The 13,203-nt window shown below is 61.5% G+C and overlaps 1 protein-coding gene across 1 annotated transcript in view; it reads left to right on the top strand.

Annotated features, from left to right (window-relative positions):
- Nucleotides 1-10,162: 10,162 nt before the first annotated feature.
- Nucleotides 10,163-13,203, top strand: part of LOC119102347 (intersectin-1-like) — a 27,400-nt gene continuing 24,359 nt past the window's right edge. The window contains 1 exon segment of the mRNA XM_037225716.1: nt 10,163-10,195. Within this exon segment, the coding sequence (XP_037081611.1) occupies nt 10,163-10,195 (33 nt within the window).

Genomic DNA, 13,203 nt, shown 5'->3' with positions numbered 1-13,203 from the left:
GAGAGTTGGGATTTCATATCTGCTGGCGGAATACTGCATTAAGCCAGTAGAATTATCCAGGTGCTTAACCGCCAGCATCGTACTCCCGCATGAACACCTCATTGGACAACGGGAGGATCGCATGCTATTTCGGCGATGTTTGAGGACGGTACCGTCCTGTGTGGAAGCGTACGGCTTCGGTCAGTCAGTCAGCCGTCAAACTTTTACCTGCTCTTCGTTCCAAGCACAGCTTCACAAACAATGGATAGCCAATGGGATTATATTTGATAGGGCACTAGTACAGTTTCTCACATTGATCGCACGTCCGTGTAACATTAACACATAGCTTAACGTGAACAGCTACAAAAATACGCTCCACCCTCAGCAGCCTGCGCGCAACAAGAAACATGGAAAGGAGCGTGTTTGGAGACGCGCAGTGACTGGGGAGAACGCACGACCCGAGAGACCGGAGAGGGCGCAGGGGCTGGGCACTGGTCGCGACATTGCGCCACCACTGCTCGTCACAACAACTGCTCGCCGGCTGCGCCAACGCTCGGCGGAAGGGAAAGCTGCGAGGGGTTAGCCACGGCACGATGCAGCGACGGAAATTGCTGGGTGCGCGCGTCAACGGCGGGCGGCTCGCAGCTGGACCGTTGCCAGCCGCGTGCACCAGCCGCAGCGAACCGCGCAGGTGGGCGGCGGTCCGGCGCTGCGCAAAGCGCGCAACCACAAACCAAGTGTCGATAGAAAATACTGAGAAATAACGACGTCAAGAATGCATGGCAGGCGAAGCAGGCAGCAGGCAGACACGCAATTTCAGAGGGATTCGAAACGAATCAACAAAAGCAGACTCCCAACTGGCACCAAACCTTACCCGTAGCATCCTAGCGCGGCCCACGCGTGCTTCCGGCCGCTGCAGGGTAAGCTCGCGGCCGAGCGGGGACCGGCCGACAGGGCGCCAATGCTCTATACACAGCTGCGTCGAGACTGAAGCCGCGCACAACGCAAGCCAATCCTCGGCACACGGCTGGTACTATCCAGTTACAAAAGCGGCACACCATACGTGCATCACACTAGCGCGCGGCGGCCGCCGGGTGGCGCTGGCAGCGCGCCGCCAGGGGCGCTGGCAGCGCCCTCCCGCCGGCGCGGTGCCACGCGCGCTACACAACTAGAGCCGAAAGGTCGCAAGCAGGGCGTTACAGGGCTGCATTTCGTACACATCAGAATGTGCATATTTATATGTACAGGTATCACAAACGTTGCGGTGGTGAAGCGGAAGTCAATGAAACCGGGGAGCCGTCGTGTTGCTGCGGCGGCCCTTCGATGCTCAGACGCTCACATCCTTGTTGAATATTATAAAACTATCAAAAGGTAACCAGGCCCAGTTGAAACGCTCTCGCAGGAGCTCACTGGCTTTTGATTTCCGCGTGGAGAATGCATAGACTTTGGTGCCAGAGCACCCGTCACGAGCAGACCAGCTGTTCGGACCCTGCGGTCGGGGAGCGTCTCGCCTCCTGTTCAGAGGACGCCGGACTGCTAGTCCGCCCAGCGAGAATTAAGTAGACGTGTTGTGACCATATCTGGCAGGGGCCTTAGAGCTGTCATCCGCGCGCAACGAGCCACTGGGACGCCCACGCGCGGCGCCGGCGCACGAGAAACAGCCAACGCTCTCGATAACACCCAATACGAACAGGACTCTTCTAGAAATAGGTACAACTCTTCAATTATGGAGAGCAAATCCCGTCCAGCCCATGGCGCCGTGATAAAAAACCAACTAAGTACTTCGCTTATGGAAAGAACCGTGTGAGCCACAACTCAGAGAATTGCAGTCTCCTCGTCTACTATACAATAAAATACAATCAGATTATCTTTACTGAACACATGAGTGGGACCCTCCGGATACCAACTATATACTGGCAGACAGAGACTGTGTGTCTGCGTATTTGTACGATTGTAAAGGCTCTGTATCGGTGGTTGATGACGTCACTCCATCGACCGTACCCGAGCGCACTCGTCTAGTTCGGCCTGTATGTACAGAGACTCCTACCAATATATACTATATACATGTGCATATCTGCGTACACACGCATGCGCTCGGGCACACTCACACCCACACCGTGCGGCCGGCAGCCCACACAGCCACGCGTCGCCCCGCAGCCACCCACACAGCCACGCGGGGCCCGCAGCCAGCTGGAGGAGGCCCGTGCGGACCGTCGTCCCGGCCGGCGGGGCCCGGGTCAAGGTTGTTAAAGCTGGGTGACCCGGGCCGCCGGCCCCCCGAGCTGGGCTCGGCCGCAGCAGGTCGGCGGCGGGCGGCGCGCAGCCCAGACCGGCCGCAGCACTATCTGACCTCAGGTCAGGCTCGGTCGTCGACGGCAGCGGCTATGTCAACAATAACAAGCGAGCTCCGCCCTAGGCTATGCACACTGATTCGAAGCGACGATGCTGCGGCTACGCACGACTGAGGCGCGGACGCACGGATGTGCTGCCGGACATCACAGCGCGGTATGTACACAAACTTCAGGTTTGCTCCTCGTCGGGTAGATGTCAGGCGCGGCGACGGTGCGTGCAGCAATCTTCTTGTGAGGAGGGCGTAATGGCACTTGGTGTTGCGATTCGATTCGACTTGGTACCTGCAAAGGCGGATGAAGCAATCAAAATGTTGTTTCTCGTGCACATGTGCACAGCATCATGTGGTACATATACTTGTCGTGGGCCCGTAAGCGACTATTTTGGTGTGTGTAAAAAGTCTGGAAAAGTCTGTTTAGTTTTTATTTGCCAGGACACGTCACGACTCATGCTCTCTGTGGAAACACTGTGGGTACTGGAGTCGGGCCTCATGAGCATCCCTGCAATCTTTTCATAACGCGATTCCAAAATTATCCTTTTGACATAATGACATCAGAGCTGCAGTGCAGATATTGTTTTAAGTGTTTAACTTATTGTGCTTTTCTGAACGTGACAATTATTGCACTTTCCCATACTCATGTAGTTAAACCGAGGTCTAAAAAGGCCTCCCGTAGCGAAAAAGGGGCAGTCAGGTCAGGCTGTCCCCAACTTCACTTCTCACTTTCATAATGTCCTCGATCCATACGACACTAAAGCCCTTTAAAACTTCGCATTCGAGATTCAAACTTTTCCCGATATGGGCGGCGGCAGCGGCGCCCCCACCCCCTTCATCACTCGCGTCCAGGCCGCCGCTGTCGATGTTCCGGACCAGAACGGAAAATCGGAATTAAGTGGGCGTCGGCACGCAACGCTGCCGGCAGTTTGAGATGTCGATGCGGTCGGTGCCAGGCCCGACCTGGCCGGGCGCTGGCGGCGCCGCAGGCCAGGCGCACTAATGGCTGCCGGGGTGAGCGGCGGCTCGCAGGCCACGGGGGCCACCACAGCAAGAGCGGCGCCTTCCACATGTCTGGAAGGGCTCGGGTACAGTGCGAAGTTGGTCCTTCAGCACAGTATCCCTGTGCGTGGTCCGATGAGCGGTACAGCTCAATGGGTTCCTTCCGCACGGGGCAACTGTACGCGCTCTCTTCAGCACTGACTGAAAACGTGCGCGCCCATCAGCCTCGACTAGTGCGAATCCCGTCACCAGCCGCTGGTGGCGGGTCCCATCACCGGCGCTGGTGACGGATCCCATCATCAGCCGCTGGTGACGGATCCCATCATTAGCCGCTGGTGACGGGCCCCATCACAGCCGCTGGTGACGGGTCCCATCGCGTGCGCTGCGCCGGCCGCTGTTTTGAACAGGCGTCGTCCAGTCAGCTGAGACGTTCGCTCCGTTCCGTCCCGGTCCGCCCGTTCCGTCCCGGTCCGCCCGTTCCGTCCCGGTCCGCCCGTTCCGTCCCGCCCGGCCGGCCCGGGACGGCTGGACCGGAACGGTGGCCCGCTCTGGCCGCTCTCAGGAGCGCCCCTGCGCTGGGCAGACGTCAGATACGGCGTCATGATCCACACAGCGGGCAGGGAGGGAGCATTGTCTCCCCCCCCCCCCCACACACACACACTACACTCGGAGTTGACAATCTGGTTGTCTACGACTCACCAAACGAAGTGGTCGGACATGAGAAAAACCTAGAAACTAAAACCTTAAGACTTAAAAATTTTGTCTTGCTGGGTGGCTTCAACATATCAAGTTGGCACCGTTGTCATTTGTGATGCTAATCTGCCCACTGGCAGCAACATTAAACTGGCAAATATGGAAGGATGTCATAACCTCCATAATAAGTTCAAATCAATATTTTGAGTGGCTCCAGTCCCTCCCCCTTTACCTCCCCCTTTACCTCCCCCTTTACCAGCCCCTTTCCCCAGCCTCTTCTGCCTAGATGCGATGCTAGCAGCCAGGCCCCGATTCGCCATGTCTCTTCCCACACCCCGTTCTCCCAGCCCGACAGAGGGCGTGCCACCCGCGTTCACCTCCGCAGCCCGTCTCGACTTCGGCCACGCCCGGTGCGGGCGAGGCCGGGCGGCGCGGCCGCTGCCGCCATGTCGGTCTCAGCCAGCGGAGCGCCGGGGTGGGGGAGAGCGGGACGGCCGGGCCGGCCATTGGTGCCGGTCTGTATGCAGCTCTACGAGCCCCGGCGGCGCACTTTGCCGGCCAGGTATCACCGGCAATCTGAGTCGGCGGCGGTGGCGGCGGCGGTCAGACCAGGCCGGCCTGGTGGCGGCTGAAGCGCCGGCCCAAGGCCACCGATATTCTGAGCCGCCGGGGGCCAGCGGACGCCGCGTGCAACGCGTCGGCGTTGCAGCGGCCGGGTTCAACCTCAAGGTCAGTGGCGCCCCGGCCCGGCCTATTCCTAGCGACGGACAGCCGTATCCAAAATACCGGGCGCCGCCCGCGCGCTGCCAACTGTCGACGGCCGGTCGCGTGCTGCCAGATGCGGCCGAGGGAAGGTTGGTGCGGCCGCGTCCGCGGCGGGGATCGCTAAACGCTGGACCATAGCCGGCCAGAGCGCGGTGCGCCACGTTCGCCCCCAGGCACTCCCCGCTGCTATCACATAAATCGCTTGCAGCTGAAAATATAGCCGCCGCTTCCAGGGATAAGACTTCATCATAAAAACCGTCAAGAGACCACTAGAGAACTTTGGAGAAGATAAGTAGGCCTGTCGGGGAGCGCGAGTGGAGGCGGCGCCGCGGCCTCCGCCCGACGACTTGCCGCGCAGGGCCTGGCCTCATTTAATGCGGATCATTTGAATTCTCGCACTGGCGACCCGAGCAATCCTGCAACGGCTCAACTGATTAGAGGGTAGCCCCATCGAATTACGATTATGTCACTTTGATAAATGTTTCTCCATTGTAGAGCATAATGGATGGGAGCCCAGAGTGCGAAAGACGATGAGGTCTCGGCGAGATGGCACATAAATTTGGAATTTCTAATAAAAAATCCGGAAAAATTTCACGATTCATCTCTCTGGATGGAAGATTTTCTGCACTGGCAGCGGAAAAGAAAGGAATAGAGATGATCTGTCGTGAGGGTGGTATTGATCGAGAAAATGGAACACGTCGGGTGGCGTCGACAGCCGCCCGTTCCACTGGTTGCCCTTCTCGCCGATCCATGCGGCGGTAGCGCGACCTGCCACTGTGAAATTAGCCGGTGCCGCCCCGCGACCCAGCCGCTTTACCGGGCCCGCGAGCTCTAATCTGCACCCGAACACCGCCGCGGCAGTCGGGGCGGGTGCGGAGCCTCCGCCACCGGGTCCGGGACTCCTCCACTGGCGCCGCCCGGCCACCCGGCAGCCGCCGTGGCCGGCTCGTCTGCAGCCGGCAGTCTGTCCGCACAGCGCCGTCCGCCCGGACCCGGACCTCGCCCAACAGCCGGCCGGAGTTGAGGCAGGTCAGCCACCAGCGCCGCCGCCGCCGCCGCCGCCGCCGCCGCTGCCACACTCCGCAACCGGCGTAAGCCGCTTACAACATTCCCGCATAGAGAGCGGGAGGAAGGGAGGGCGGGAGCGCCGGGGGCGGCGGCGGGAGCGCCGGGGCGGCGCGCCTTCAACGCAACTTCGAGTTGTCTGCTGGGCCAACCGCGCCGTCCATCACCGTAATGACCGGTGGACACCAGTTTTACGGCGGCCGGCGCGCGGCCCGTATTGATCGCGCGGCCGGCAAAGGGCTGAACTTCCGACACCAGCCGCCGATTATGACGACTTTAGAGCGAATCAATATTTCAGCATGGCCGGCCTATTGAATTATTGACCAGGCATTATAATCAAGTGGCCGCGGGCCGGCTGCGAGGGTGCCTGGCACGACAGCGCGAGCACGGACGCCGCCGTCGCCGCGGCGGCCGACGCGGCCGCAATCGCCACCCTTCGAGACAACCATGAGCGTTGTACAGCGCCGGAAATAAAACAAACAAATGGCGGGCGGACACAGTTGGCGGTGTCGGCGTGTCTACGCATTGCGCGGCACGGGGGTTTTCGTCGCAAAATGCCAGCACGGCGTCAAACGTCGAGTGCGACGTGTCGGACCTGTATTTATGTGGTTATTTATTCATGCCTGGTCGTGATAGCTCGACTGCAAAAGGAAACAGGACTGAACGCAAAACGAGCCCTGTGCAAAGACGGATTTTATTTCAGCGTCTCGAAAAACAAAACGTGGTCTAAACACAACCGCAGTGTAATTTGTTTTTTGAAATATTAATCGCAACCCAGTGTAAGCCAGTAATCTCCACTGCCGCAGCCTAGCAAGACGTCCACAGCGGACGTCCACATCGGAGCCTTACAGCGCTCTCATCAAAGCCGAGCGTGCCTCGGGGCGTTTTCTGACGCCGGGGCAGTGCGCGCTCAGGCCAGGCCCCTGCGGAGGACCTGACCCGTCCCAGGCGCCCAGGAGCGACGAGTCTGGCCGACGCCCCGCCGCCATAAATTCCAATTTGAATTCACATATGACGCTAATGGTGCACCGGAGGATTTACGCGTTGGCCCCGGCCGGCGGCGGCGGCCGGCGCCGGGCCGGCCGGGCCCTCCGGCCGCATCCATCCACCGCTGGCAAACAGCCGGAAACTGCGCCGATCCGGCTCTGTTACAGTCCGGACCCACTCTGGTACGACCCGGGCCCATTCTGGTCCGACCCGGACCCACTCTGGTACGACCCGAGTCCACTCTGGTCCGACCCGGGCCCACTATGGTAAGATCCGGGCCCACTCTGGTCCGACCCGGGCTGACTGGCGCTGGTCTGACCCGAGTCCACTCTGGTCCGGCCCGGGCTGGCTGGCGCTGGTCCGACCCGAGTCCACTCTGGTCCGACCCGAACCCACTCTGGTCCGACTCGAACCCACTCTGGTCCGACCCGGGCTGAGTCTGGCTCGACCCACCCTGGTCCGATCCGGGCTCGTCGCGGCCCAGCACAAGAGTCTGTGGCTGCAGTCTGATTCAGCCAGGTACACCGCTCCAGATCCGCGGGCCACGAGGCACATGCCGTCCGGTACACGACACCGCAGAGCGTGCACCTCGAACGGCCCTCTCCGACCCGACCTCGACCGACCGGGCGCCTGGCGTCACGAGAGACCCTGACCCGGTGGCGCCGCGGCCCACGCAGGGGCTCGGCCCGGCTACCGGCGGCGCCGCTGCCCTCCGCCGCTGCGCCGCCGCCCGGCGCGGCGCTCGCGCCATCCGGCCGCCGTTGACAGCGGCGCGGCGCCGTCGGCCGCGACGGGGCCGGCAATAATCGGGCGATTTACGGCCGGCCTTTGACGGAGTTTCGCCGGCGGCGCAGGCCGCGCCCAATGGTCCGCCGCCGGCTGATGGGCCAAGTTGAGCTGGCGCGGGGCGGCTGGGGCGGGCGAACGTGGCTCCGGTCGCTGGAGAGGGGTGGCCGTCGGAGGGTCACGGCGGCTCCCGCTGGGTCGGGTCGGCCGCGGCCGGGGCGACGCCGGTCGTGGAGGCGGCCTCCGCGCTGTTGACAGGCCGGACGCGGAGGCGCCTGCTGGGCTGGAGCTGAGCCCCGCGTCCGGCGGCGCCATCTGTCGACGCGTGGCGGCAGCAGAAGTGATGCTCACGGATGTGGAGCAGCCGGACGGGCCCGTCAATGCTGTAGTCGGCCTTTCTAGCAACGCTGCTCTCTTTCCTCGTCGCATCAACCCCTCTCTCTCTCTCTCTCTCTCTCTCTCTCCAACGGCGGCTCAATCGAGGTCAGATAAGCTTTAAATCTCATTTAATCGCTGGAAACGTTCTGATCGCTGTTGGAGCGAACAATTTATATGCTAAGTAACACCGGAGAGAGCTTCCCTGAGAGAGGTGCACTGCGGCTGGGGCTGCGCCACCATATGCGACACGATATTGACTCAGTCTGAGGGAAGTTTTACTTTAAAATGTGTTCCCATATTGGCGCGGTGCTGGCCCAATTTCGACGACAGAGCGACGTGGGCAAACACCTTTAGTCGACCAAAGCGGAAAAGCCAAAACAAATGGGCTTTGGCATAATGGTATCTGTTGGAACTCGCAGCCTTTGAATTACTTGGATTAAAAGAGGTCCGATTTGTGCACCTAGAACCTTTGGTTTTCAAACGCTCGCAGCTGGGGGCGTTCCCTTGTCAACCCCGCTCGCCAGCTGGGGGCGTTCCTGCCACCCTGTCGCCAGCTGGGGGTCCTTGCAACCGCAGCTTGGGGCGTTCCCTTGCCAACCCTGCCTCGCCAGCTGGGGCGTTCCCCTTGCCAACCCTGCTCGCCAGCTGGGGGCGTTCCCCTGCCAACCCTGCTCGCCAGCTGGGGGCGTTCCCTTGCCAACCCTGCTCGCCAGCTGGGGGCGTTCCCTTGCCAACCCTGCTCGCAGCTGGGGGCCTTCCTTTGCCAACCCTGCTCGCCAGCTTGGGCCTGCAGCCAACATCCGTCCGGGCCTTCATATCCAAGGAACAGCTGCACACCATCTTCCGACCGGGACGCCCACTGCTCTGCTCGGATGGACGGCCTCCGCCCTCCATCAAGCAGCCACTGTAAGCCACGGTGCGGTCGGCCAGGTCGCCGCCAGGGCCTCGCCTCCACTCGCTGCGCTGGCGAGCGACCGCGCCGCCGACAGTTTGTATGCATAACCTGGCTCGGCGATGGTTTAATTCGCGCGCGGGCGGGCGCAAAGCGGCCATCTGGGCGGGCGCTGGCGTCGGCGCACGGCGCGGCGCCCTGCTCAGCCGTGCAATCTGCCCAGCTCAGGCGGCTGGAGACCGGCCGCCCGCGCCGGCGCACACCGGGCCGCGCCTGACGAAACCTGGCCAAAGACCGCCCACGTCGGCCCGAGGCGGAGACCACGCCATGGGTCAGCGCGTGTCCCACAATGTGTCGGTGTGTCCGGTGGTTACATCCGCGCGCGCCCCCATCCCCCGCTCTCCTGGGCACCTGCCGTCTCCTTCCGTGGTCTTGTTCGCCCCACGCTGAAGTACGGCCGAGTCCTCAGCGCCCTACCAACTGTTGCGGTGTTTTAGTGCGGGCGGAGCGCCGTCTTGCTTGGCAGCGGCCCGGCCAGCTCGCTGCAACGCGGCAGCATGTTGCGCGCCTCTGCGTCGTAATTGAGTCAGGTCAGGTACACGGCCGGACTCCGTGCAGAAGACAAATGCGAGAAGTTAAATTCCCTGAAAAGTTGTCTCATTTAACTTGCAGACCACTTTGCAATTCAAATTGTCTGTAAAGGCTGCCAGACCGGCGGCTTCGGATGATTCGATCCTTTCGGAATTGCACAGCGCCGGCGCCATTCAGGTGGTGGACTTCGAATAGCCGTCTCTCTGCCTATCAAATACACGGAACGGGTGGGGGTAGGGGAGCGAACCGAGTGCCTGCATTTAGCATACACCCACAGGCCCACAAAGTTCGCGCGCACTTTTTGGCGCCAGCCGATCGATGGAATCATTAAACTCGGCCGGCACGGTCGCAATTGACGACAAAAAAGCCGATGAGAATAAATGACCGGCCGTAACTTTCCTCATTCGGATCGACTGAAATCGCGCCTTTCACCTCGTCGGCGAGCGCTGGCGCGGCGGCTGCGGCGGCGATCCCGGCGTGGCGGCGCTGCAGGCGCGGGAGAGGCGGCGCGGCAACAGGTGCAGCCAATTTCGGACATCAAAGCAGCGGCGTGGTCAGCAGTGCCGGCGGCGGGTAAACAGATCGCCGAAGAGTGCCGTCCGTGCCGTTCGCCCGCCGGGGGCAACGCTGACCACGCGCCGGGCCGCCACCCTCCGGCGTTCGACCGCCAGGGGGGCGAAGCCATGCCGGGCCGCGCCGAGACAATGCTGATCCGGGTACTCGGTGTCGTAAACCGGAGCATCGAGTGCCGGAGACTCCCCGCTGCCTCTTGATGCGCTGCCCGCCCGCGGGGAGGTCGGAGGCCTTCCATGTAAGCCCGAGCCTCCAGCAACGCCTCCGGCCAAAGTGCTCTCACGTTTTCGAGCGCACGCTTTCAAGCGCCACGGCGCACGGCGCGCGGCTCGAGCGGGAGGCCTCGCCGTGACACAACACGCACTAACGACCTTTAATGCTGATTGCCGCCGCCCGAGGCCCGGCAGCGCGACGCCACCCCACTACAAGCCAGGTGTTTCCCGTTGCATGAAAGGCGGCGCGACGAAGTTGGGAGGCGCGACACAAGTGGCGCCGCGCGGCAGTACTTGGCGCAGGGCCGACCGGCATGCCGAATGACACCGATTAGGTCGGCTGCGGGCACACTCAGGCAGAAAGTTCGGCGCCGGCTGAGAACTTCGTGAAAGTACCGCGCAACTTAAACGAAGAATACTCAACCTGTCTAGAGCAGAGCTAATAGCAAGTTTTTATGTGGGCGTTTCTTGAGGTACTTATGGAAGAGCGCCATAGCGGAGTTTGACGAATTGTATTCGGCTAGTTATGCGAAGTAAATGAAATTTTGAAACGGTGGTGGAAATGGTAGCCTAACTCCTTGCGTTTGTCATCGTGGGAAAAATTTGGTGTCTGCCGTTACCAAAACGAATCACTCTCGAAAACCAGTTTACTTTGCAGCCGCGGTCTTTCCTACATTATGGTCAAGGTTCATGACTGACCCCCGCTGAGCTGCCTGAGCCGGTTGCTACCTGAAGCGTAAGCTTCCAGTCGTTTCGTCGATGACCATTATTTTGCTCTGCTCGTATTCGGAAGGGGGGGGGGGGGGCTTTAGGGCGCTTCGACTTCGCGGTCATATAGCCTGCTCCGCTCTGCTCGTAGTCTGTTTTGTTTCTGATGTTTCATATTGTAAGCGTAAAATGTCGTCACAATAATATTGACAGGAAAGCTCTCTACGGATATATTTAACTGCGATAGCTTCGCGACACACTTGCTTTGAATAGAGGAAAAATTACTGCAATATTACTTTACTATTACAATCTCAAGAGATTGGTACTACAGGTTGTCATGACATTTAGTATTATCACATATCATAAGAGTATCATTACAAGGGAACAAGCGACGTTTGATGCCTTTTGTACCGCACTTACACCAATACCCCTCCCAGCGAAGCACAGGGCCTGCGGCACACCCTCCATCCCGAATTTTGAAAGTTCATCTCATTTATTTCCGCGCGGAGCCGACTGGTCCGTTTGCTCGTAACGTGCCACGCCGCTGCCGTCGGCATCTGGCGCACCTGCGCCCCCCAGGCCGAGGCGCCACCGCCGCCGGTCCGCCGGGGCACCGAGCCTCGATGGACGAGTCTTGAGAGCACTGTCACCGACGCGAGACACGTCACGTGGCGGCCGAGTAACCCACTTCCGCGCCGTCGCCATATCTTACGGCACCCAGCGCCAGCCACTGAACCCTCCTGCACCCTTTTTAAATCAGAAAACTGCCTGACAAACCAAACGAGCTCGTTTGGTCGGGAAGCGCGTGGAGGTGACACCCGGAGCCGACCGGCTGGCCGGGGCCGACACACCTCGCGCGCCGCTGGCGTCAGCAGATGACGCCGGTCCGTCAGCCGGGTCCCCGTCCTGCGGCCCACAATGGGCGGCCCAGGACGGCGCCGACTTCGCCGCACGCCCGTCCGCAAATCGGCATTGTTCCGGCGCTCAAGGTCCCAGCGCGTTTCGCGCCGAAAAAAGCGCGCCACTGCACCGCAACGCAGCGTTCGCCAACAATGGAGGGCGCTGGCCTTGAAGCAGCGGCAGATCTGCATGACACGCATACTGCCTCCCAATGATAGTCGGCTGCAATCCGGAAATAAAAACCGGCCATTATAAGCATGCGATGCGTCTCCACGGACGGGCGGCATGCCGGCCGGCCGTGGGCGGACCACGGGCTCCGCCCGGTGGCCCACCCAGCCCGGGCCCGCGGGGCACCGGGCTCAGGGCAGGGTCTGTCCGACCCCCGGCGGCGGTGCGGAGGCACACACCGCGGCTCGACGCTGCAGGCCCGTCACACGGCGGCGATTCCAGCGGGCGGCGTTTTCACGAGTACAGGAGGTAGCTCGGGCTTCGGCCAACAAATATGCCGGCGTACGAGTTCGGAGAATTCAGCGAACGCGCACGCGACATCACAGCATTCACTGATCCCGGGTACTTCCACGGATGCGACTGACTCTCCCTCTACCGAGACTACCCGTTCCATCACTGACACCTGACACTCTGCCGCTAATGCCCGGCGCTCCCCAGCCAGGTTGTTCACTCTTCGCCTTCGGCGCGGCGACGCTAATCCTTGCGGCGGGATTGCACAGCCGGCCCAGGAATGCCAAGGTGTGGCTCGCCTTCTCGCTGTTTGCACGCTAGCGACTCGGTGTGAAGCATTCCCGCCGATCGCGTCACTCTGAGCCCACGTCACTTGCTCGGCTTGTTCGCACCTCGCCTGCATAGCGGAGAGACCTGGAAGGCCCTGAGCCCGACGTTAATCAGTGGGGAATGCTGCTGGTCCCCCGGCCAGGCCGGGCATCCCACGGTCCGCACAGCGCAGGGACAGGGCAGCCGGGCTTCTCCATCACGGGACAGCCCCTCCGCGGCGTCTCGGTGCGGAGCACGTCGTGGTCGGTCGGACGCAGCCCTAACAACGCAGCCGTGCTGATTGCCGGACGGTGGTGCCCCATCCCCCCCTAGATGACCGGACGGTAGCGCCCCATCTCCCCCAGACGACCGGACGGTAACGCACCATCTCCCCCAGATGACCGGACGGTAGCGCCCCATCTCCCCCAGATGACCAGACGGTGACCTGCCCCGTCCGCAGAGGTGACCCGAGAACGCATCTCCTCGCTCAGAGCTGACTCGACCAGAGTGTATCCCCTTCCCCGGAGCTGGCCGCAGGAAAGCACATCCCCTTCTCCGGAGAT

The sequence above is a fragment of the Pollicipes pollicipes genome, unplaced genomic scaffold (assembly GCF_011947565.3).
Source record: "Pollicipes pollicipes isolate AB1234 unplaced genomic scaffold, Ppol_2.1 Scaffold_5724;HRSCAF=6776_pilon_pilon_pilon, whole genome shotgun sequence".
Classification (NCBI taxonomy): Eukaryota; Metazoa; Arthropoda; class Thecostraca; order Pollicipedomorpha; family Pollicipedidae; genus Pollicipes; species Pollicipes pollicipes.
This window is presented reverse-complemented; position numbering and strand designations above follow the sequence as displayed.